Consider the following 26,316-nt stretch of genomic DNA (forward strand, 5'->3'; position numbering starts at 1 on the left):
GGGGATGGATACCCCTAAAGCAAAATGAGCTTATTTTCACTGGACCACTTCAACTCAGCAGTCTGATTCTATCTGGCAACCTGGTCCATTTCTGTTCCTGCAGCCCAGCATGCAATATATAGAAGGCACGTCTGCAGGCTCACATGTAACTAGAGATAGCACACAGGAACCCAGAGCACTGACAGCTGTGCCAGTCACTGAGTCCAAATGAACCACAGAAGGATAAATCACAAGGTGGAAAGACTCCAGTTGAGAAACATTAGACTTCACAGTTCTGCTTCCCCTGTGGCTGTTTGTGCACTCATGTAATAAGGGAGGCTGTAGTGTGGTCTGGGGTCACAAAGCTAGTGAAGAGGATCTAACTTTACAGAGTGTGGAAGAGGGGACAGACAGACAATTCCCTTGGACATAAAACACAGAGAACTGGATTTGGGGAGAAAACACCTAGAAAGAGTTTTCCTATGCTTTGAGTAGAAACAGAAATCATGACACTTCCAAAGGCCAGCAGCCTCCAGCAGATCTCTGGTGGTCAGGAGGCTGCTGGCTCAAGGCAGCAGTTACCTGTAGCAGTTGTTATGGTATTTGTTATAGCTGCCCAGAGCCGTCAGGCATCCCAGACAAATTGCATACGAAAAGAAGATTTGAGTGCCTGCATCCATCCAGACCTGCAAACAGGGAGATGCAAACATAGGTGAGAAGACAAGACCAGCACAGACACTGCACAGATGGGAAGAGGCAGAGCCCAAAGGCTGCTGTAAGCACCAGAAAGGCCAGGGATCCGAAGGCCAGCAGGACTCTGCATTGAAACAAGCCTTTTCTAGAGGCGGGTTGTACAGTGCCAGGAATTACAGTTCTCCGTCAGGCACCTGGGGGGCTAGGAGTGCCAAAGGGAAGGGATACATCAGCAGCCTCAACCACCCAAATTACATATAGCTCTTCATAACCACCTCTTTTTTCTTTCTTTGACAAATCTGCAACACTCTGTGATGCTCAAGAGCCTTCCAGCAAGAGGAGGAGAGATGAACACTTTCTATGAGAGCTGAAGGAGCCCTCTGCCACCAGAGGAAGGGTACTTAATTTGGGCAAACCCAGCCTCCCAATGGCCAGCACAGGTACACACAGCTTGTGGTGTTGGCTCTTCCCTCCAAGACCTAATATAAAGACTCCAAACTTAAAAGAAATTCAACTGGGGAGGTATACTAGAAATAAACAGAGTTGATTACAAAAGACAGCTCCTAAAAGAACATACAAGAACACTGTTACTTCCATGATACCCTTTGCTCTCACTGTGGATAACACATCCCAGGGCTCTAAGGCTGAGGTTTGTCAATGCCAAATTTCATCTGTAAAACCTAGCTGTGTGCAGTCACCATTCAGCCACGGTCACTGCCTTCTGCAGACAACAGCAAAAGCAGGAACCAACAGTGAGAAATGAAGAAGCAATGACAAGGATTATTAAATAAGCCTCTGTTCTCTAAGACCTTTTTTTCCTAGGGGTTATATAAAACAGAGATAAGACAATCATTCAACCAGTGCTGAAGGGTAGCTACATTCTTGGGACAAAAGAAAAGCAGAAATAAAGTATTGCTGGGACAACTTTATGAGAAAAGTCTCCATTTGACTACACTCTCCTCTCCCAGAGTGGCAGTGCCAGTAAGTCCTCAGATGAATGCCAGCCTTGCCCCAGAGTCCCTCCAAGAAGAACAGGAGCCAATGGAGTGCTTTCCACAGGTTTTGATGCCTTTAAATGACAGCTGTAGCTGTCAGCCAAGACCTCATATCCTGAGGCAACGATCAGCTCGGCAGCACCTGTCCAACCACCCCCCGTTGCTCAGGCCACCCTTACCAATGCATGGTTCTGCCTTTCTCTTTTGTACTGGCCAAGGCACAATCATGTAGTGAGAGGTTTTGTTTTACATTTACTTCTCCTTCCTGGGCTGATGGGGCTTATGAAAGCATGTTACAGTCCCATTAGCTGCCATTTTTTCCAGAAGAAATTCTAGATTTTGCTCAAGGCAGAGATGCACAGAATAATTCCTCTCCTTGCCCACTGCTGCAAACCCCAGCAGGGGGAGAAGGCAACGTGCTTCTAGGACTACATTTAGTGAAACTGCTCTCCCTGGCTGTTCTGCAAGCCATTTGTCTAACATTCAACCCCACAACCTTCACTTAAGTCTATGGTAACCCTGAACTCTCGGTTTCAGACCAAGTAGGAAGTGAGATCAAATGTCTGATTTGTAGAATGGGAAGGGACATGTGATGAGATGGGAATGGAACAATTAATTAGAGGCACTGGGAAGTTGAAAAAGTAATTGACCTCAGTGTATTTTACTCTTTTAGGAGATGAATGGGAAGATGGGTTTAGAGAGCAAGGTATTATTTTTTTCAGTTCAAAAATACTAGAAAAAGATCAAAGCTCTTTTTAAAATTGATTCCTAAAGTATCAGTGTGCTCATGGACAGTAAGGGCGCAGCTTTAATTTTGCAGCTACATTTTATGCACAGCAAGGCACTAAGGTGAGCTGGACCAGCAGACATTTTTGCATCAATAATTTAAACGTCTTTACACAGACTGGGATCAAATCTTTCGCTAGGTGTGCTTTTTATTTTTATATTCATTGTTATAGCTCTTGTTTTCCATCAAATTTTATAACACTGACTGGAGACAATACACGACACCTGTGAATCATGTGACAAAAGCACTTTATTCTTGTGAACCCTCCTTAAACAGAGGTTAAAATAGGGTTAAAATAAACCTTAAATAGAGGTTGAAAAGGTTCTCCTTAAAGAGAACCCTCTTTAAATAGAGGGTTTGGATTTCCCAGATATACACATATGGTTGGGAGTTTGGATAGCTCAGTTCTCTGACCAATGGGTGTCTGCAGTTTAGGATGCAGTTTAGGGATTTCACATCGTTTCATTGGGTAAAATCCCTGTTTGGGTTTGAATATATCCTATCATTGTTCACTTAGGGACCTGTTTATCAAACCGGGCTACTCAAACCGAATCTCTTATCTATGGCTGAATTAGTTGCCTAGCTACAAGCCAGCTTGTGCTGTGACAAAATTTGAGCTCAAAACACACCCTCTCATGGGGTTTGTAAGCTCTTGTAGCTTAATTTGTAAAGATAACAAGACTTTTGCCTTTAAACTGCCTACCCCATGCTTGTCATACCATTAGACTCAGTTGATGCTTTTCAACCAGGTTTAGCAGTTGTCAGAAACCTCAAGCATATCAACTACCTGTGAATTGCACAACAGTTAGGGAATGGGAAAAAGACAGGAACTCAGGGTCCCCACTGAGCAGAAAGCTACAGGGAAGAAGAGTCTACCAGTGTTAAATACCACATAGATCACATAAGAGAAGGAGAAATACCCCTCAGGCAGGAAACGAACTGGTGCTTTACCAGCTATGGTGGAAGCCAAATAACAAGAGGCCCAGCTCCATTAGCTCTCTGGCTTATGACATGGCTCATTTCTAAAACCCAGTGATAACCCTGTGTAGCAGACAACTGTGTGGGGTCTGTGGGCACCTTGCTCCACTGTCTGCTCTGGTCAGTCTCACACCTGTGGGGTGATAGCTGGTTGTGTGGGAGTCCAGCCCCAAACGGATATCTTTAGGTAATACAGGACCTGCCTTAGCATATGCTCCCATTTGAAACAAAGCAGCCTGTGGCTGAAACTGTAAATAAAGCTAAGCTTGACTTGCAGAGCTTATGATCCTACTTAGCATGACTGAGCACCAGCTCAGGCTGCCCGCACATTATTTCACACATTAAAAGATTACTGCTTTTGGCTCTTGGGCCAAAGAGAAGACATCTACAACCTTCCCAATTTCCTTGCAATTCCCAAATTGCCTGGGGGTCAAAGGACTGCCACAGGACTGATGCCATGTGTGCTGCTGACCCACTAGTGATGGGGTCAAGTGGCAGCAGTAAGTTCCAGCACTGTGAGGGTCACTGGGAGTGGCAGCCTCTTCCAGCCTCTCACCAGCAGCACCACTGCCCATCCAGCCCCACAGAGCTCATGGGGACTACGCAGACCACTCAGCAAACAGCAATTCAAGCTTTTCCTCCCCAGCCTGCTGCCTGTGCTCATTTCTCTCCCTGTAATGACTCAGAGAAATGGTTTTTTTCATCTGTTCCCAGACTACTCTGACTTAAAGGCCTTGCAGGTTCAGGCAGGGCTCTCTTTCCACTGCAGATAAAAGCATCCTGCTGTTCTCTGGCCACTACTCCCAAAAAGATTGGTAAAGTTTATCCTGTTCAGGTTTTGCTGGCATATTGGCAGCATGGGTGTTTTGGTGTTTTGATTTCATTATTGTCTGCATTTTTCTAAGCCGTATAAATTATTTAATTTATAATTCAATTTCTTTGAACATGTTGTTTGCTCCAGTTTGCAATAGCCTCCTACTCTGTTTTTAGCCAAAACTTTTACACCTCAGCTGCAGTTATCCAAGATGGTTATGGCCATTCCTTCATCCCTAATTTTCTCAGCAATATTCACTTTATCACATGTACTGGAATTTAATAGCTCTCAGTACTGAGATAGGTCCTTCCTTAGGAAGTTCTCAAAGTGCTTACAAATTACAGAAAGACCACTTTTGAGCAAAACATTATTGAACCCCAGCGGGTGCCATACATCAAATATAGGTGGCATGCTGAGAAGCATCAAAGAGCAAAGAGAGAGACAGCACAGAGTGGGTACACACTGTGTGGAGGGTTGCACTTGGTGGAATGCATAGCAGAGAGCAAAACCCAGCCAAGTCTTGAGCTACAGTTCAAGCAGCATTTCTTTTGCTCTCAGCTCACAAGTCAGCCTGTGGCACTGGCACTACCCACCAGCCACCCACTGCACCACACAAACACGTCCCTGCCTCAGAAAGGGAGATGCTGACTCCTAAGGTTTTACTGCAAGACTCCCAGGGTACAATTTCCAGATGATTCTACTTCACTCATGACATGCCCACAGACCACAGCACTGCACTAGCACAGAGCTGAGGCCCTGCTGCACAGCTCAGGGCATTTCTTCCCCCCATCCCCATTCATTCCAGCAGAGAGGAGACAGTGAATGGGTCACTGACATTTGTAAACTGTTCCTGTTCTGTCTGCCCAGCCAACACCCAGCCAAGCAGCATGTTCCCAATCCTGACCCCCATCTGCTTGAAAAATACTCCTCTGAAGTAAGGAACAGGGGCTTTGTTCCCCAATTAATCTCCCTGTGCCAGCAGTCAAGGCACTTACAAAACTGACCTCATGTTATCCCCATACCTCAGGACACCTGGGGGACCTGGAGGGACATTTTGCACTCAGGAGGGGCCTCCCACAGCTGGGGTTACTTTAAACACCACAAAAAAAACCAGATTTGTGGTTCATCCTAAGGAACACAGCTGCCTGCCCCGGGGAGGTGAAGGGGCAAGTGGATGCTCCAAGGGATGCTCCTGGCTGCCTGGGAAGCCGGGCTTTGTGGTCCTCCCTGCCCTGCTGCTTGTGGGCTGGCAGCCAGCCAGCCAACTTTATTCCTTCCTGCTATGAGATCAGGCTCAGCAGGGCTGCACAGCCAAGTCCCGTGCCAGCAAGGCTGGGAACAAGCTTGGGACAAGGAAGCCGTCTAAGGTAAATACAGCTGTGGTTCACCCCACAGGGGATGCACTGCTCCAGAAAGGCAGAGGAGAGGATTCCAACCCCGAGCCCCTCTGACATGCTGTGGGAGCATTGCGCTCTCCCTGCCTGCCTGCCCTCTGTCCCCCCCAGAGTGGGAGCAGTGCTCGGGCTCACAGACCCTCTGCCAGGGCTAGGGACAAGCACAGCCCTGCCAGAGCACACGGGCACAGCAGGACCTCCTGTGCACCAAAACCAACATCCACCTGCAGAAGGGGAAATAAGCTGTGCAAACCCAGCATGCTGCATCGAGGCAAAGGCCTGCTGAGAACACAATAAATACGGGGAACAAATAATATTTAGGAGGCCTGTGCTCGCCCTCCCCTCTCACAGAGAAGCAGCAGCAGGAAAGGACACAATTTGGGGCTCTGAACCCTTCCCAGTGTGGCTACAGGGATCCATGGTTAACACAGCAGGTCCCAGCCCTGCAAGATACACACATCTCTCATCCTCCCTTGTGGTGGCTGGAGGGGCTTATCCTCAGCTCAGCATTGACTGTAACAGCTGCCCTGGTCCAAACCATGACCTCAGCATTCTCCCTCTGCAGCCACAGGCAGAGTGGACAGAACCCCCTAAAAAGGGGTTCCCTTTCTGTCCTGTTGGGTAGCATGAGCCATGAGCAAAGTCTGCAAGGGCAAACACACCAACAACCAATCATCAGGGAAATAGCTGAAAGAAAATTAGAAGGATGTAGGGATGGATATTCAAAAAGAAATGCACTACACTCTGCTGACCATTGGCACGTCCAGTGTTTCCCTGCCCCAGGACTGGGATATGGCCCCCACATTCAGGGGTCTTCAGCCTATCTGGGATGGGTGGAAGGCAGCTTATCACAGAAGCTTCTTTCTTTATATAAAGACTGGATAAACTACAAACAAATACAGCATGATGGGTGTTTTCTGGAAATTTCAAGAGGAAAATAAGTGTGAGAGACCTTGGGAAATATTTGCTGCTTTTCCAGAGAGACAGAAATTCAGCAGCCTCTGAGCACAACTCCTTCTCCATTCTCACTCATTAAACCTAAGGAAATTCAGCTAAGAGACTTGATACCAGAGTGAAAGGAGACTATGACATTTATTTTCTTTAAAGCAAACCCAAATTCACAAGACAACACTTTTGGCATAAAGCCTATCTGTCCTCTCTTTATAGCTGTCTGTCTAAACAGTGGCTGGCAGTGATAGGAAAACTTCAGTCAACAGAAAGTCTGACAGCACCTGGAAGAAGTTCTTTTAATGGCAAGTTTTACACACTTAAATCTTAGTTCTACTTCTGAAATCCTCCCATTTCATCTTCTCACTGGTGGATCCCACTATGCATCCCTCTCCCTAATCACATTCATAAATCCCCAGCATTTCCTGCTGAATAAAACAATTGATAAAACTGGTAAATGCAAAGGGTGGAGTGATCAAAAGTAGAACTGGAAGATGACCCCAAGACCCTCTGTTGGTCCACACTGTGAAATACATAGGATGCATTTGGAACACAGCAATGCAGTCAAGGACTGGAAAAAGACTTTGGGCCTAGTTATGGCTGACATGCTAACATCATAATATTAAATAACCTACATATTAAAAATATGAGCTATAAGCTCATTTTTAGTTTTTTGTTTGTTTGGTTTTTGGTTTATTTGCTTTTGGGTATTTTGCTTTGGGTTTTTCTTTGGGGACATGCAGTTCAAGATAGATGACGTTTTTGGTGGTTTTGCTCTTATTTGCTCATATTTGAGCACAACTGATCTTCATTATTCAACACCTTGGTTTGGCAGTTCTCTGTATGGTCTGATCTACCTATAAAATGCAATTCATTTACCATTTTAATTATGGGCATTTCACAGATTGAGGAAATGAAGATGCAGGAAGATTTAAGGCACTGTAGACTTTACAGCTGAAAGAGACCATCATCAATCAGCTTGACTAAGCTCTCATAGACAGGAGTTCCCAGTTCTGTCCAAGGTCACTTGGCAGGTGAAAAGCAATGATTTCCACACACCAGCCTGATATTCTGACATTTAATCAGGTCTCAGCTGTTGCTGCTCCTCTGGTAGAATTGATAAATAATTAATCCCCTCTTTTCACCTTGTTTTTTGTATACTTTTAGAGGAGATTTGATTTTGTCCTCTAGTATATTGCTCACCCTTTGTTTAAACCTCCCCTTGAGATGCCTTCTCATAAGGCTCAGATTGCAGAGATTATTTTATTTTTTTTAATTTCCAGAATCCCTTCCCAAGCACTAAAGAATCTGCCATTTTTCCAGGCAGTGCAGGATGGCTGGTAAATAATTACAGTTCACTATCCTTTGAGCACAAATCATTTATAATCAATTTGGTCCCAATGGGCTGACAGGACTCACACCACAGCACAGAGATGGGGGGCAGGGATAGGCACAGCCACACACATGTGGGGCTTCGGGCACTAATGCTTCCCTCTCTGATGGGAAGACAAGAGAAGACTCAAGTCCTGCTACATGGTTCAGTAGGATGGTAAAAACATGCTAGAGGAAGACAACCATTGCTGCCAAATCCTGCTTTTCTCCCTGAGAAGTGAAGCATTCACTGGGGAATGTGGAGTGGGGAGTGAGAAGGAAATTTTCCTCCCTCGGTTCAGGAGAGTTTTCCTCCCCTGGTTCAGAGCTATCCTCTTAACTTTGAAGGGTTACTCTGCCTTTCCGCCAACATTTTCTAGGCTGGAAGGAAGCTCTACTTCTAAAGCACAGGCTGCAATTGAAAAAGTTTGCCAGGACAGACCTAATAAGGACACAGCTAGAACCAACCATGCTATGCCTGAGGTGCCTTAGTTCAGTCCCCTGGGCAACACAGCCACAGTAACAACAGGACTTTTCATGAGAGAAGGAGCACCATTCATAAATATTATTTCATTTCAGAAGCCTCTTGTGTCTCATCATTGCACATGGAGACACAATCACAGCACATACAGCTGTCCTCACGCCCTTTCGTGCTTTTCTGCACCTCTATGTCGAGGGAGCAGCTGTCCTACCATACACCCACCAGTGCTAATGTTCCCATTCACAAAAATAATAACCAAGACAGCACTGGTGCTAGACCAGAAAGAGTTAATGGGGTTACCAAGGGTTTTGCTGGCCTGTTTTCCAGGCAGGCACCCTTTAATCTCCTTTGGAAACACCTTCACACAAAGGCTGGTACAGCAGCTCAGCTGGAGCCAGGATTTAACGTGGAAGAACTTGTCCCAAAGAGATTAAATGCAGCAGTCGGGCTCTGACCCTCCCGTCAAACAGGCAGGAATTTCTCAGCAGGGATGGGAAGGAGAGGAAGGCAGCCAGGTCCCAGGGACTGCTGCAGCAGCATGCCATGGCTTCTACATCCATGCACCCGGCATGCTTCCCAACAAAGATGGAGCAAATATGCCAGGAGCAGGGTTCATGCCCACAAGCTGCTGGCACAGTGCAAAGTGGCTCCCCATGCACCGTCTGGCTCCACAGCAGAGGAGCCACCCCAAGAAACAGGAGGGACAGCTGGCACCACTCATGATAGAGGATTAAATCCCACTGCCCATACCCCTGAGCAATTCAGACTCAAGTCAGACAGGAAATTTCAGGAACAGCACTGGAGGTCAAGAGAGCAGGGAAAACACACCAATATCACAGCTCTGCCTTACAGCCATAGAGGGGAAAAAGAGGGATCAGAAAGTAAAAATTGAAAGAAACAGAGCAGGAAAAGAAAAAGGAGAGAGTGAGGGCTGCCAGAGGAAACCATGCAAGCTTAGCCATTCATTCCCCCCTTCCACCTTACCTGAGGGTCCCCAAGGCGACTGATGTCTGGATAAAGATAAAAGAGGATTCCCTGGGATGCCCCGGGTAAGGAGACTCCCCTGATGAGCAGAACAATCAGCATGACATATGGGAACGTGGCAGTGAAATATACCACCTGGGAGGAGCAGGAAGGGACAAGTGTGAGAGAGCAGCATGGCCCAGAGCACGCAGTGCCAGCCAGTAGCACAGAACTGACCCCCAGGCTGGGAGAGGTGGGCAGGGGACAGGTCAGGCTGCTTTGCTCAGCACCTTGCTGTCTCCTGAAAAGTAGAAAGCAGAAAGAAACATGTTTTAAAATGCATTTGGGAAACTTAGGACATAACACTGCGTGTCTGGAGCCAGAGAATGCCTTTCTAGTCCTAGGAGAGATCCAGACCCCAAGCCAGGCTGTCAGCAGGTTGCAGTCAGAGTCTGCCAAAGCCAGTGGTGTGATATCTACGTGCATCAGAAAAGGAGCTGCCCCCAGTATCCATCTTCACATGCCTACTCCAAACAGAGTCTAAGTGACACACAGACTGTCCCTTCTCCATAGCATTTAGTGGCAAGGGTGAAAAGGTGTGCAGGGAATGCCCTGAAATATGATTGCCACTGAAGAACCACCAGGAACAATGCTGGGGGTCCCGAGCTCAGAGCTGGAACTGTCAGAGGGGTTGTGCCTAGCCCTTCCCATTGCAGCCACTGCCTCTGAGTGACCCCAGTTCAGTCATCCAGCATGGGCATTTCAGGCAGAGCAGGGCTGCACAGTTTGGAATTGTCACCAAGGATGCAGACCCAGAAAGGACCTTGAACACGTGTCCTCTTGCTTTTTGTGCCACTAGCCCCATGAACGTCACAGACACAGTCAGATAGGGTTAAAATCCATTTCCTCCAGCAAAGGCACTACATCATCCCTTGGGGAAAAGCTGGAAACCAGTATCAGCTAATCCTTTCAGGGACTTCACCTCTGGTACATGTGACACTCAGTTTGGGGACTACCAGAGAACTTTCAGGACTGTTCAGGGTAACTGCTGTAGCATGCCACAATGACACCACATTGCAGTCTGTTTCCCACACAAACTAACACAGAGAGCTCATGCAACCTCCTCAACAACTCAAGTAATGTGATTAATCATTTTGCATTGCTTCCATACCTTAAAGAATTATTGACCACCTTGAGAAGAAGTTGTTCATTATTGGGCTAGGCCAAAAAAAGAAAGGTTGCATCTTCAGGTTTTTCCTGTGTGGACGTGCTCAGCAAGGACTTGCATCAGCATGCTTCATCTGAACACTACCCTACAGCTCTTTTCTCAGCTCTGGCAGTTGTGCACTGGAGAGATCATCTCTGGAGAAAGTGCAGAATGTAATGATGTGAAGTGATCCATTTCTCACACCTGTCCATCCATCCAGAATAAGTTGCTTTAAAATCCATCTAAAAGCCCACCATCCCTTAGTGGGAGTCACAGGCTGTGACTCATCTTTGGAGGTTTCTGCATTAGGGGATATCCTGCTGAGAACCAAGCATATTATTTCCCTGGACAGTATGACAAGTTCTGCTCTGCCCCTGAGTAATCTTCATGATTTGAGTAGTGATTCAAAAAAGAGATTTTATTTTCTGGATCCACTCTGATAGACTCCATCTGAATAAAGCAATGTCCAAAGTACCTGATTCTGCAAGTCCTCCCCCTAGCCAGGACACACACTCTCCAGTGATTCAGTTTTGTAGTGTAGGACAGGATTTGAAAGATTTCCCTTCCTTGGAAAACCCCAGTACTAGGCTTTCATCTCTATCTGCATCTCCAGGTTTTCTATACATTTCATGTGCCCTGCTCTATGTATCTCAGCAGTCTTGGATAACACTGACACAGAGATCAGTGGAAAATACCTCCTTGCTGAGGCTCTGGGTTGCCTGAGATGTCTGGAGCAGATTCATCCCTGTTCCTCTGAATCTGCATCCTGAACACTGTAGAAACCAAGGACAAGATTCTTCAGCACAAGTAAATGCCATCATTCCCCACAGTCTCAAATTTTCAAGGAGCCTCTGATTTAGAGCTGTACAGTGACAGTAAATCAAATCTGCAGGTCCTGCAAGTTTAACCACCATCACTGTATTTACCACACAACCAAAGTCTTCCTTCAGAAAATAACGGGATGCTTTCTCAGCCCATGAAAGCAAGATTAAAACAAAAATCATAAAAACAACTCATTCTCTTTGAACCTTAGTACATGTTCTTCCAGGATGTCAAATCACACATTCTTGTCTTAATCTCTAAATAACATCAGTTTTAGGAGCATAGGGCACAAAGGGACAGTCATCTGGGATATGATTTGGATTCACATTTTGATAACATGCTATGTGCTTTACAGCCCATATGAATTAGTGTGTTAAGCTTTTCACTCCACATTCTCTCACACCTCCACCAAGATCAGAGGCCTGAATTTGGAGAATGCTTTCCTGGATTAAGATTGCCAAACTTCTATCTAACAACAGGAACATCTGGATCCAATGAGATACTACTCAGTGCTTGGCTTAGAACCAATCTTTTTTATCTTTGGGGCATTGTTAGCACTAACTACATCACTAGGAACCTTGCTGGGATGAGTGTGATCATTCTGTCACATGCTGGTCAACAACATCCAGGGTTTTATTTGAATCTGATCCACATGCCTCGGCAAAGTGGTTCCATCTGTGACAACCTCCTGCCTGTGGGAGCATTCCTGGGGTCAGGCAGTCCCTGTGCTGGAGGATGAAAATCACTGCTGATCAGAGAAGGGCAATTTCAGCTCAGGGTGTTTGACCCTCCACAGGTAAATCCTCAGAATTAAGGAATATTTCTTTTCCAGTGGGGTTATATTCCCACAGCCATCATTTTAGTCAGATTATTAAATATGTGGAAGGTTGATGAACCTGTTGCTTCACTGAAAGAAGGTTTCTGTTTTCAAGATCTCACCATGACTAGTACTTTTTGCTAGAAATCATTTGCATTTGACCAAGAATTTGTATCTAAAATAGATGGAATTTGTTCTCAGGACTTCCCACACTACATTTGCTGTATCTTAGTATCATATTTGCTGTTATTAGACTGCCTTTTTTCCTTTACCAGGCCACCACAGCAAGCAGTTGCTCTTTTCTTCTAATTTTACTCCATGGAAACCAGAAAATGTCATCCCTGCAAGCTGCTTGATTTCCCTGTCATGTTTCATAATCCCAGACCATTCTGGAAGCAAGAGAAACCGCTAACATCCATGCCATCAACTTGATGGAAATGGGTGCAACTAAAATTTACACACCATCACACATGATGGCTTGTTCAAGACATGCAGAGAAGACACAATTTAGGAAACACACTAAAGTCTTTTAATTTCCATCTGTTCTTGCTGGCTCCAGACAAAGCTGGCTGGGAATAGGGTCAGGAGGCAGTTGCAAAAACTAAGTAATGGGGTCAGTGCAAATGAGAGTGGCACACTCTGTAAGACAGCAGGGAATGGAGCTGGGCAGTCACACCAGTTCTTCCCAAAAATATTCAAAGAAATAACTCTGTGGTGACTAGTATGGGGAAAGAAAAAGCAGGCCTTTATTGATGGAGAATAGGCAACGGTAGGAACAGTTGAGAAATAAAAAGCATAAAAAGACAACTCCTATGGTGCTGAGGCAGAGAGGGCTTTGGGGTCATCTCAGTTACCTTTGTCTGTATCTAATGAATTTGAAGATTTTCCAGTTGCACTTGCCAGCAGAGGCAAAAACATGTTTCTTACTCATGCTGTAATGGGAAGGAAGGGAGCAGCAACTACCCCATACAAAGAAGACTCCAGCGTCTCCTGGGTCTGTGGATGGAGACGGACTCGACAGGGATATACACTTTGGAAGTTACTGCTCTGAGATGCCTTGGTGCTCCCATCCTTTCCTACCTGTACCTACCCAAAAACAGAGAGCCTGGCTCACACTCCTGCTGCATGTTGAGCCCTACAGGCTCCTGTCAACTTATGCAGACAGTGGTTCCCAGGACCTCTCAAGTGGTTCTCAAGGACCTCTCTGAACCTATAAAAGATGAGTAGAACCAGTGCTGTGACCAAGGGAAGAGGTTTGACCTGAACTAAGGACTCACCTTGCCCGTGGACTTGACCCCTTTCCAAATACAGAAGTAACAGATGATCCAAGCCAGCAAGAGACACAGAGCCAGCTCCCAGCGGAGACCACCCAGGTGCTGGATGCCATCAGAAATCTTTAGCACTCTTCTCCTGCATTGGGGGGGAGCAAAGGAACATGCAAGAGTCACTGATGCTAGCCACTAATGTACCCAACATGCTGGTTCTCAGTGCTTGATGGCTTAGAGGAGAAAAGCTGTCTCATTAACAAGGTTCAGGTCTGAGCTGAAAGCCTCAGAGGAATTTAAGCAGTGCTCTTCTCTGAAAAATACTGCCAGCATGGCAGGTCACACATGGACACACAGAGTTCACTTACATTTCTGACATGCTCCAATCCTCAAAGTGAGGGATACACTGCACTTACCATGCAGAATCCATCAGGACCACCCAATAAGCGATGCTGTCCAACCCCCTCTCCATAGCACACTTCTCTCTTTTGAGGCAGCTACATAACTGACCTCAGGACACAGAGCAGCACAGCATCCCGTTCTGTGACTAAGACCCAACCATAGTTCCCACTGTGCAGTCAGAAGAGGCCACCTAGAGCATCCTTTTGCAGCCAGTGTGGAGATAAAATCCTGGGATATCTGGACCTTGGTACAAATGAGGTTCAATAATAGCAGCCTTTCCATGTCATGAGTATATCAAATCTTCCTCATCACTTATAAAAGTAAGGACTCATCCTCCCCCATCTCCCACACCACATGGTTGAACCTGAGTGTGAAACCCCAGGGTGCAGTCCCAAAAACCCAAGCCTGACACAGGCAGAGAGGGACTTGCACAACACTGAAGTCCAGCAATAACATCCACCCTGCTGCAAAAGACAGCAATTATCCCCAAATAAAGGTGCTGCTGGAGAACACTTGTCTAAGGCACACTGCTGCTCTCATTGCCCCACAGCCTTGCAGTGGATTGAGGGGGTGAGAGAAAGATTGGAGAAAATCACACTGCTATCTCAGATCAGCTTCATCATGTTGCTCTTTGCCTGCTTCTAAGGATGTGGACTCTAACCAGTGCAAAGGGTGCCACTGGACTGGAACTAACTGGGAGCTGTACTGCAGCCAGGAGAGACCTGTGGAGTGTGCCATCAGCCCACTGGCAGGTCAGAACTCCTCAAGAAAATGCTGGCCTCCTACTTCCTTGCCCAGGGAGGGCAGGAACAGATGCTGCATCAGAAGCAATTGACAGTGGAAATTTCCAACCCCCTGCTGCTTATTCCCGAGTAACACAGGGATGGGTCACAGCAGTAATAGAAACATCCGCTTTTCCAGTGTTCAGCCACAGCAAAAGCAGTCTACGGGAGGTCACTATCTAGTCACTTGTGAGCAACAAGGAAAGGGAGAGCACGGGCTCAGGGAGCACAGAGGAGACAAAGAAAATTTAAAGACTTTGAAGTTTAGAAGCAGCATCCCTGTGCTGAGCTGAGGAAGCCCTGTGGGTGCTGTGTGTGTGCTCCATCCACCCCGAGAGTAGGCAGGGACACAGCCCTCCATCCATCCATCCATCAAAACACACAAGGGAAATGCACGGTGCCAGCAGAGGGGTTACCTGCACAGTCTTCAGCCAGGGCTCAATGCTTAACTGGGCCTGCTGAGGATCATCAGAGATCCTAAGCTAACAGACCCATGCATTTGTGTCTGACATAAAGCTACTGTGGACCTCAGGATAACAGCACAGGGAGAGAAAAACAACACAAAGCACCAAATTTCAGTGTGGAGTTATCTGACACTAGCATTTCATTTCAATTTTACTGAGGTTCTCTCCTCAGCATAACTTGCAAATTAGTCACCCTACAGTGAAAACATCACTCTTTTTTTTTCTGCTTTTGGGATAAGACCAGTGCACATACAAAAGTCACAATCCACCATGCCAGAATCTCCTGGGAGCATGCTGGTATCACACAGCAGCATGAATTCAAAGGAAAAAGGTCAGTGAGACCAAAAAGGCCAAAAAATCCAGAGGAACAGGAACACAGCATCAGAGAAGGACAAAATCAGGTGGTTCTGAGGCATGCCAGCACAACTCCAGAGCAATACCACAGGCACAGTGAAGTTAACCTTGGCTGGCAGCCCTGAGAGCCTTCACTCTGACCTGCCCAGCTGCCCCCCTCATGTCCTCTTCTGGAAAGGGTGGGTTAATAGGATGTGCTACTACAGATTGCCCTTTGCCCATGGAAATGATATCTGAGAGGAAGGGGTGTACAGGCCTGTCCTTTACTTACTCCCAGAACTCGATGACCGGGGATGTGGCATTTTCGCTGGTCACATTGAACGTGGAGTTCGCCTTCTGGAGCTCCATGCAGTTCCCTGAATGAAAGGCCCAGGGAGAACTGTAAGCAGCAGTGCCCAGAGTACCAGAGGATCTGCAGAATCCCTCCCTGTCCATCCACAGTGTTGAGATTCACTGATGTTAAGACTAGGACTAGTTTTATATAGTCCCAAGGATGCACCAAAAAAAAAAAAAAAAATCCCTTCCATGAAAAGGATGGCAAGAAATCTAGGGCGCTTAGGATGATAGCATTTAATTTTTCCTTCCAGAGGGTATGGTCCTGATCAGCTCTGGGCCTGTGGCTAACACACAGAACAGGATGATCGAAAGATGCCAAGAAGTAGGGCACCTGTGTTAGCTGGAGCTCAGAGCAGGAGTCACCAGGGAGGTCACCACTGCACAGCACTGGTGCCCTCCAGCAAAGACTGAGACCGACCAAGCCTATCCCATAAAAGCGTCAACAGCACTGCAGTGACCCAGCATCCCAAACCCTATGTCCCACCTACACAGGAGCAAGACACTCCCTGAGGCTTGGCCCTGGGCAGCAGCAGGTTTCCCTCAGATGGGATCTGCTGGAGGACAGGGAGAGGGCTCCACACCCACCTGTGTTCCACTCGTGGTCACAGCTGCCCCACGGGAGGTCAATGGTGAACGAACTGAAGAGATAAAACAAGGCCCAGGCCAGGACAATGATGTAGTAGAAGTTCAGCAGTATGACGATGACCTGTGAGGCGTAGCCAATTCCTGCAGAAAGAGAGCCCCAAAGACAGGTGACCCACATGCCAGGGGACGGGAAAAGAATTCCCTTTGGGAGCTGCTCACCCAGTGTTTGTCACTCTTCCTGCCACCCTGCCACAGCCTTCCCTGGTGAAAGGGTGGCAATGGGAGGGATGCTGGGCAGGGGGTGGGCAGGTTATGGCTGGAACACTGTGCAAAGGGGCAGAAACATGCAATGGTGAGGCACCTGCTGAGTCACATCTCTTCTAACAAAATTCATTTAATATTTTTCACTTTCCCTTTTCACTTTTGTTTGGGAAGCTCTTTTATTAATGCTGCACACCTTCTCTGGAAGGTGCTGAAGAAGCCTCTAAAGGATTTGGCATGTGAGGAGGTGGCAATTGTGACTTTCAGAGAAATTATGGAAAGTGGCTTGAGGCTGGATAACTGTGATGAAACAGCGCTAGACACAGAGGATCTGTCTACTAACAATTTATTAAGAGAGCTGACACCTTCACCAGTAAGGTTTTGCACCACCTGCAAACTCACAGAGATGACAGCATTGACTTAAAAAACCAGCAGCATGCTTTAGGCTCTTCATAACCACCATTTCCCCATTTACGTCTTAGAGGACAAACTTGATTGGACACAAAGTTACTGACCAAGGCTGTGGCCATGAAGAAAGAAACTGGGATGCAATATAACAGTGAGAACTGTTTGGTGAAGAAAGAGATCCGTTTTTTCCAGGAGGATTTTGGAAAGGGGGCACCTCTCAGGCAGGTGGGCCAGAGATGTGTGGAAATAACAATCCAGGCTGTGGGGACACATATCTCTGCTCATCCTCCTGGGGTCCCAGGGTCTCCCCACCTCACCATGCGCTCCCAGCTCCCTCCACTCACCTTCAAAGAGGGGGCAGATCCTGCGCCAGGCAGTCACTCCTCCCTGGCTCGTGTACTGCCCCAGTGCCGTCTCCAGGAAGAACACTGGGATCCCACAGGTGAAGAGGAAGATGAGGTAGGGGATGAAGAAGGCACCTGGCAGATAGAAAAATAAGCCCCATGCAGGGACTGAGGTCAGGCTGTCTCCAGCGAGTAACCAGGGACAGCTTTGGAAGGATGGCATCTGTGGAGATTGGAAGGTCAGCGACAGGATGCCAGGAAAAAAAAATTCCTCACATTTCATCTTCTAGAATGATGTGATTACATGAATAATTCAATATGTCCAAAGAATGGAGAAAGATGGTGTGAATAGCTGTATGGAAATAATGAAGAAATACTGCAGTAAAGACATTCCAACTCTTAATCAGGTTGGTGGCTCCTTTGACACTGTTTATTGTGACTGAATAAGCTGACAAACCCATGGATGCCAACACCAAGGTTCTGAAGAGCACATGGAGACTGACACTTTCGGCCAGACTGTGGGGTTGTTCAATCATCTACTTGGCAAAAAGCAGCAGACAAGCAAAGGAGGAGCAGGAAAGCAGTATCTCACAGTAGCAGTGCAGGAAAGTATGTACCTCACAGCAGCAGCCAAGGCTGCCCTCCTGTTCCAGCCCTGTCACAGAACAAGCAGAGAGATTAAATGCTTCAGGCTTTTGATTACCCCAGGCTAATGTTAATTGCAGTAATGGCCTTTACCCCACAGAGCATAGGAGACAGCCCCTCAAGATGTTTCATGCACATCATGTGTCATTCACACATCATGTGCCACTGGAGCTGCTCAAACCCTGCTGAAAGGCAGGGACACATGTCAGGAAACAGGCAGACTCAAACAGAGAGCAGCATCTTGGCTGTGGTGAGTTCAGAGGGCATACAAGGTCAGAGGCAGCAACCCAACCAGGCACTAACTGGTTTCCCTGCACAGGCCTTTTCCCTGCCTGTGTGATGCTAGCTGGCTTTGGGCTCAGCTTGATGGGGGCATATGGGAAATAACAATCCTTGTGCACCAGAGCACTCAAAACCCAGGAGATTTCATTAAGAAGCTTAGCTAGCATACAGGGGCTGGGAAGGCACACTTTGGGGACTGGCTGGGATTCCCACCCTGTGCTCATTTCAGTCAGGTACAGAGCCACAGCCCCCGTTCTTGGGAAAATAAAACAAAACAAAACACAAACAGACAAACAAAAAAAGGCATGAGCAAAATAGGCAGGGAAGGCACCTTTGTAGATCCTTGTGGACAAACAGGAGCATAGAGGCCTTTTCTAATCTCAGTGATTCTGTGATAGCCCAGCGGGAACAAAGCACATCTGCCCGCATGGTGTCCCTCGACCAGCAAACACAAATTGGTGAAGGCAAATGGCAGGGGAAATGGTTGTCTCAGCACCATCCCCTCAGCTCCCAACTTGCACAAAATCATATCATCATGAAAGTCAAGCCTGTTTCTGAGATAAATTGTTGTCATATAAAAGTTTGTATTTAACTACACTCTAGGAGAGGTCTCTGAGGCAGCAAATCAAGCTTTCCAACCCAGTTTTTCCTTATTTGCAGCCTGCAGTCTGGCCTGTTCCCTAACCTCTCATTATCTTGAGTTTCAGGAAGGTTTCAGGAAGGTCCTGACATGTAGGCTGTGAAATAGTACAGAATTACAGTGGAGAGAAGGAAAAACTTGCAGAGACCTGTCTCTGCAATCTGCCCTAATCCCCTCACATCCCAAGTGGGGGGACTGCTGTGCTGAGCCAGATCTGACTTAGAGGATGAATCCTGGGCACTGTGTGATTAACATGATCTGTATTATTTAACTCAAAACAGATGATAAAGACACTTACACTAGCCTGTATAACCTTGTGTAGTTATGTGCAAGAAATGTATAGTTGTAAGCAACTTTCCTAACTGCTGTGAATAGAGGCTTGTTTATAGGGTATTTTAGGGGAAAACCCTTCCATTTGAGGTCTGGGCTCTGGCCAAGCCCTGGTCCCTGCTGGTCAGGCAGTGTGCCATCAGATCCAGGAGTTTCTGTGCTAAAAATACAATCAAGTCACTTTGACTTCCTGATTGTTGGCGCCAACAAAGATGGACCCACTTTGGGGGGTGAATTTGGAGACCTCACCTATGGGTGGATGCACCATATAGGATTTTCTCAATTTATGGAAAGGGTTCTCCAGATCCTTGCTGTGAAATGGGTCTGCCCACCACTGCAGACTCTGGCTGGTGGTACAACTATTTAGGCAACTGGTGATGTATCTTTCTCAATCCCTGTCCTCCCTCTTGGCTAATAATGATTAGGTACATTGCCTTGCTTCCTTTTGCTTGTTGCTAAAGCCAAGTGCATAGTTTTATTGAATGTATCATTTTACTTTTGTGTTGCCTTTGTATTCATAGTAAAATAAGACTGTTCTTCCCATCGGTGTCTATGTTCTTTAAAAGGCCCCTGTCAATTGGTAGAACAGGGGACACAGGGAGAAATTACTCCATAATCAGCCCTAGTGCCTTCCCCATCTCATTTTCAGCAGTGGGGGGCCTTGGCAGATGTGGGAAGCTAGGAAGGGGGTGCAGTGCTGGCAGCCACACCACCAGACAGGCTTCCCTGGTATTTCCCAATCAGTGGGGCCAGCCTGCCCAGGGAGAGCCTGACCCTGCCCCTGCAGGCGAAAACAAGAGCAAACAGAACAAATTTTTGCTTTTCTTTGTTGTTTTTCCCTGCTATGTAGGGCTTTGGTATCATGTACTGAGAGTTAAATGTGTAAGGGACTACTCTTCCTTTGTTATGTGAAAATATCTCTAAAGAAAGGAAGAGTGACTGGCTCTTCACATAATTCAGATTTTGTAGATCCTGATTTCTTGAAGATGCTCTTATTTAGGCAAGCAAAGCAAGAGCTGAGAGCAGTTATCATCACTGCCTGCACACAGTTCAGAAGGGAGAGAGTTATCCAGCAGGGCAGAACTACCTCAGACTTGTGGGAGTGCTGGCACAAGAGTTAATGGCTGTAGGCTGGCTGTGATTGTCCCGGGGCTGGAAATTAAATAAAGACCCTGCACCTTTACAGAAAAATGGGAGAAGCAAGTGCCTGAACCAGCATTCCTAAAGGAGTATAAGGCAAAACCTCTGGCAACTTTTAAAATTCAACTTGAGGCATTACAAGGGTTTTGATACAGTGCTGTCTGCAGTAGGCTGGGTTCCATGAGGCAGGAGGGAGCCTTGTGCCCTGCACCACCCCATCACACTGCTCTTCCCCAGGAGAAATCTTACAGAAACTGCTTTCCTCACCACACAGGAGTTTCGTGCACCATATCCTTGCTCTGTCCTCATGGAAAGGGAGCAGGAGATGAAAAATCTGCCTGGTTCTTCAAATTCCTCACAGCCTCTACTGCTTCACAGGACTTGGCTTCAGGGTCATGTCTCCAGGGACAAAAGGCTGAGAAGCTGTGTGTCTTGCCTCTGCTGCTCCCCCTTCCCCAAAGCACTCCCTGAGCTCTCCCCCAGCACCCAGGGCAAGGGGTGCCTGGACAGGATTCCAGGTCCTGCTTGCATCGATGGAATAGTTCCCAAGGAAAGTACCAGCAGTGGGACCAGACACAGTTCAACAAGCAGCCAAGAAGCATTTCCCAGAGAAAAAGAACATGCAGAAAATGTCTCCTTTTTCAACAGGGAAAGAGACTGCCAGACTGCCTGACCACCTGGAGAAAAGAAACAAGCACTGAACAAAGCATGGCGTGAAAGTAGCTAAACAGTGTTTAATCCTCTTTTATGCCATTGGGGTGAAAGCAGTTTAGTGAGGCCCATGAGACTACCACAAGCTCAAGCCAGGGGATTTCAGCCCCGGGTCCTCAGTGCTCACTCCCTGCCAGCTCTCAGCCAAGGGCTGCTTCCCCTCTCCCCTACCCTTGGGGAGGGCCCAATTAGCAACTTATCACCAGACACGGAGAGCAGCTCCCTCTCTCTACATGTCTCTGAGCCAAATTGGAAAAAAAAAAAAAAACCAAAACTTTGTGTTCTCATTTTTTAAAGTTTTGTCCTTTAAAAGGCAGCCACAAACTGTGGAAGCCCCCAGCAACCCTCTACCTGCACAGTGAGCCCACGTCTGCTGCCAAGGCGCAGTACAGCCTCAGGGGGATGGCTGAGCACAGCCTGAGCACAGCCTGGCCTCGGTGCCAGCTGCAACACCCTGCTTCCCTGGCTCTGCATTAACCACATCCATCCACACCCTCACAGCCCTGCCATGGGAATCAGGGGTCCCCTCTCCCACACCTCACAGCTCTGGCAGATGCCAAGGGGCTACCATGCAGGGCAGGAGTGGCATTGTACTTCTACCCCAAGCCAGGAGAAACCCCTTCACTCTGCCCTGTCCCTACCACCTGCCTCCAGCACCTAGAGGACAGCCCTCCATGGACACACACAGGATAAGAGCCAGTGTTCAAGAACTCCTGGGAGTTCTGAGTTCCTACTCACGAAGCCTGCAAAGGCATTAGGGCCACGTGGCCTCTCCCACCAGGACCCACCATCTGATTTGCACAGGATGCCTGGCGCTCCTCAAGGAAGCGATGTCTGAAGTGAGACACACGGCTCGGAAAGCTGAGTTCTCTCCCTGCTCTCCCAGCCTTCCCTCTGCATACAGCCATCCACTTCACCAGCAGGAGCAGAGCTCCATTCATCTCAGGGACACACAGCTACACCCATCAGAAACCCTGTGATATTGCAACTGTTATCCATGTCCCAGTTGGTTCAAAACAAGACCGTGGTTGGGGTCCAGATGGCAGTACCGTGTTGGCAGGTTGGCACCTTCTCTTCAGACTCATGATTTGGGCACAGCTGAGGAGCTGGGAAAGATGGTGGAGTGGTGCTGGTGACCAGGTGGCCCTGGCTGCACTTACCTCCACCGTTCTTGTAGCAGAGGTAGGGGAAGCGCCAGACATTTCCCAGGCCAATGATCTCCCCAGCCACAGACAGCACGTACTCCAACTTGTTATTCCATTGACCACGCTCCAGTGTCTGCTCCTCCTCCTCTTCTTTCTCTTTCTCCTCTTCCACTCCAGGGTGTGTGGGCACCATTTCACCATTGCTGACAGCACCGGGGACTCTGTAATCCATCCCACCTACAAAAAGAGTTTCCCTTCATTACATTCAGCACAAGCCATGCAGAGAGGCAGAAATCCAGACTGTGGGAGGCAAGAGAGGGGCAAGCACACGCACCCACACACCTCAAACTGTTCTCTTTCTCCTCATACCAATTCCTTCTGATGCTAAGAGTAGGCATGCATTTTCACTACTAAGTCCAAAACCAGTCCTTAAAAGCCACTATTAGTTTAATTATTTTAAATTGCCTTATCTCAAAACGCCTCTGGAAGCCCATCCTCTAAGCCCAATGTTACACAGAAGACACAGCAGCTTAGGCTGGAACTCCCACTGTCATGTGTGGGGAACAGACTTAGGGCTGGAGGGGGATGATGGCAGGACCAAATACTTGCCACAAAGCACACAGAAGTCCTACACACAGAAAGAGAATGAACTGAAATGATAGGAAAACAAGTTTATCCTTTTGATGGCAGCAACAGTTGCTGAAAATCTTCAAGGCTGCATGAAAAAGTGATTTTCAGAATGGTGCTATCCTTCTAACAACAGGATGAAGTCATTGGCATCTTGAGATCTCGATTGGCCTTTCTCAAGGTCTGCCCTTCCAAACATCTGCCCATTTCTTGAAAAGTTCCCCATAGTACTGCTCTCAGATCCTTTGGCACCATCTCTAAATATCTCTGTGCTAAGAGAAAATCAGCAGAGAGCAGGTGGGCACCACTTCACTGTTCCACCTTCCCCCAGGTACCTCCAAGAGGACACCATTTGGAAGGATCAGGGAGGGTTGAGCCTGTTCCTTCCAAGCAGGATGCCCCACTGGCTGCCAAGTTCCACAGCAAAGAGGGTGAGGATTGTGGTTCTTCACAGTTCCCAGTGTCAAAGGGTTTGCCGAGGACCTCGTGCCAAGGAGGACACCTTCCCTCGCACAGTGCCAGCACTCAAGCCTGCTCCTCGCCCTGCAGAGCGCCTTCCCCCAGCCCCAGCCTTACACTGACATTGATCGCTGCCCACAACTCCCTTGCCAGGAGAGCAGGAAAAGGCACTGGCAGCGAACGACACTCTCCCCTATTCGGGGGAGAACTGAAAAAGGGCAAATCAACACTTTCAACCTCTCCCCTCCCCTACATAGTCCCTCTATAAAACATTTGGAGGAACACGAAGAGGACTAAGAAACACCGGCATGCATTTGACAGCGGCCGAAAGGAAGGACTGGGAGGACCCCTCCACGCTAGAAAATTATTAAACAGGCAGAAAAGTGCTTCGTGACCTCTCACCCGCGGCAGCCCCGGCCGGGTGAGGGGCACAGGGGGAGCAGGGCAGAAGCGAACGGGAGCAGAGGTGTTACCTTGCGGACGGCGCTGCGGGGGCGCGGGCGACGGGAGAGGCGAAGGCAGGACCGAAAGGTGCTGGCTATTTAAAGTGTGGAAAGAAAAAAAAAAATTCAGCGGTGGTGTAATCCTAGACTTCGCCCAACCCACATTCCTTCCCCCCACCCCCCAGGGCTGGACAAAAACCTACACATGACTGATTTCATGGCCAATGCAAAGGGGCTCGTTCCCCCCGCCGGTGAGAAGGGCTCACGCCGGGCTCTGTCCCGGGCCGGCACCGCTCGGCTCCCGCTCTCCATCGCCTCTCTGTCCCTGGAAAAAGGGGATACCACGGCTCACAGGTGCCTCCGCAGCTCTGCCTGATGGAGTCCAAGCCCCGAGATCTGCTGGGAAGAGGTAAGAGACAAAATATGAATTCCCAGTGAATTCGCTGCTCCTTCGCAGCACAGGGCAAAGAGCAAGGTCCTGCATCGCAGCCTGACCCACAATTTCCAGGACTCTGCTGTGGCCAGGAGCAGTGGCAGGCAGCAAAGCTGGAAATAAACTCAGCTAAGCACTCTGCTGCTTCTTACTGAGGGCCAAAAGAGCCTCATTCAGAAATTTGGCAGGTTGCAAACTTTCTTCCCTCACACACAGGGATCTTTGCCACTGGTCTTGCCCAGAAGCAGAACTGGCCCATCCCAGGACATCACTCTGGAAGCTGCAATGGGAACAGACAATCAAACAGTAGGTGAAAAGTTTCATAGCAAGGAGGCAACCAGCCTCAGTTATGCACACCCAGCACTGGGCTGCAAAATAAGTGGTTCTTGCTCCAGAAGGGGGTCTTTACAGCAAGTAATGATGACATTAGCTCTGTGCTTAGGGGCCATAAAGGAGGCGAACAGAACAGGGTATTATTCATGGTGGATATATTACAGCTGTGACGGTCCAAGGATATACATGAGGCAAGGTTTTAAAATGTTCTTATTACATCTGTTGATAAATCTTGGAAGCAAGAGAGAAAGAGGGGGGAAAAAACTGTTTTGGGGTCAGTGTCCTTATATGAGGTGTGTAAAGTGGCAGCAAAATGTGTACAGGCAGTCTGAGAAGGTAGAAGGAGAACAACAGGAAAGAACCAGCAAACACTGTGGTGCCACCACATGAATCTGTGATAGGAAGCACCAGACTTCCTGCAGGAGAAAGAGGGAAATGGAAGAGAGGCAGGCAGAGGTAAGGAATTAATTCAACCAAGGTGTGACCAAATATGCAACAACTCATTTCAGGAACAGATGCATTGGTTGAAAAGAGTGTGACAACAAAAGTCCAAGAAAAAGGAAAACAGAAAATGACCATGTTATTCACTACATCTCACAATGTAACAACTAATGCCATTTGATGAAAAATTCAGATTTAAAAGAAATTTAAATATTTTTCCTCCCATTGTGCATAATTAATTAAACATGGTACCTATGGCCATTACCACAGAATACCGTTTGGAAAGGAACCAGGCAAATCCACACAGAGCTGCTCCTCTTCTGCAGTAATTAAACAGTGTGGTCCACATAAAACAGCTCCACTCCTCAAATCAGTGATTCTTGAAAACCAGGGAAGATGGTTTTCCCATAATTCCTCTACCAGAAGAGAAATTATGCAATATGATGAGAAACAGAAAACATCCCATTTTGTGCAGAAACCATCTCACAGTGAACAGTGCAGCTGTTAAACAGGGTAAGAATGCAGTGATTAAAAACAATGGTAAAGACAAGTAATACCTTGCCTTGTGCAATAGATTGGTATAAGGAGAGAAGAGATCGATTAAGGAAATATTTCTATAGCTTGTCAAACTACTGCATTCGTCAGCACCACTGCATGAATATCCCTCAGTAAGCACAATTACTACAGCATACAGACAGCAATAATCTTATCAACAAGACGACAAGCTAATTGGCAGGAACTAATAGACTATGATAGGAAAATGTGCAATCAATTACAGACTATTTGACTTCCACCCAGTGAGATAAGTCTGCGCTGAACACAACAATAACCTGAAAATGAAAACAAATGTTCAGTGTAAACATAAGCAGCGAGGGGAAATATTAAATCTACAAGTGCAAAAGCAAGCTGGAAAAATCCTGAGCAAAGCATGTTTAAAGTAAAGCATCACTTTACACATAGTCTGGAGTGAGCTAAAAAAAAAAAAAAAAAGGCCATATGGTTCTGAGAGATGTTACTCGAAAGACTGATTTTTTTTTTAATCTTTCTACAGAAAATGTAAAGATAAAAGAACCATCAATGCCACAAAGGATCAGTTAAGACTACAGAAATTAAAATATACTTTCAAATACATATTTTTGAAATGTTAGAAGGCAAAGAAATTGAGAGGGACTTTAATCGACCCATTAGAGGCAATGAAAAATCTAAAGGGAGAAATGCAAAGGATGAAATCTGCGTC

At 47.2% G+C, this 26,316-nt stretch overlaps 1 protein-coding gene across 3 annotated transcripts in view; it reads right to left on the reverse strand.

The window, feature by feature from the left end:
* Window positions 1-24,438, reverse strand: part of LOC134043493 (sodium- and chloride-dependent GABA transporter 2) — a 31,523-nt gene extending 7,085 nt beyond the window's left edge. The window contains exons 1-9 of one of the 3 annotated variants that reach the window (XM_062491880.1): window positions 24,076-24,438; window positions 23,903-23,967; window positions 22,359-22,580; window positions 17,451-17,585; window positions 16,438-16,578; window positions 15,788-15,872; window positions 13,527-13,659; window positions 9,425-9,559; window positions 562-665 (exon numbers count right to left, since the gene is read on the reverse strand). In XM_062491880.1, coding sequence (XP_062347864.1) covers window positions 562-665; window positions 9,425-9,559; window positions 13,527-13,659; window positions 15,788-15,872; window positions 16,438-16,578; window positions 17,451-17,585; window positions 22,359-22,575 — 950 coding nt within the window. In that variant the 5' untranslated portion in view covers window positions 22,576-22,580; window positions 23,903-23,967; window positions 24,076-24,438. Of the gene's footprint in view, window positions 1-561; window positions 666-9,424; window positions 9,560-13,526; window positions 13,660-15,787; window positions 15,873-16,437; window positions 16,579-17,450; window positions 17,586-22,358; window positions 22,581-23,902 lie in introns of all 3 variants that reach the window. The other 2 variants (XM_062491879.1, XM_062491881.1) reach the window with 2 other exon arrangements.
* Between the last annotated feature and the right edge of the window lie 1,878 nt (window positions 24,439-26,316).

This window comes from Cinclus cinclus, chromosome 4 (genome assembly GCF_963662255.1).
Source record: "Cinclus cinclus chromosome 4, bCinCin1.1, whole genome shotgun sequence".
Classification (NCBI taxonomy): domain Eukaryota; kingdom Metazoa; phylum Chordata; class Aves; order Passeriformes; family Cinclidae; genus Cinclus; species Cinclus cinclus.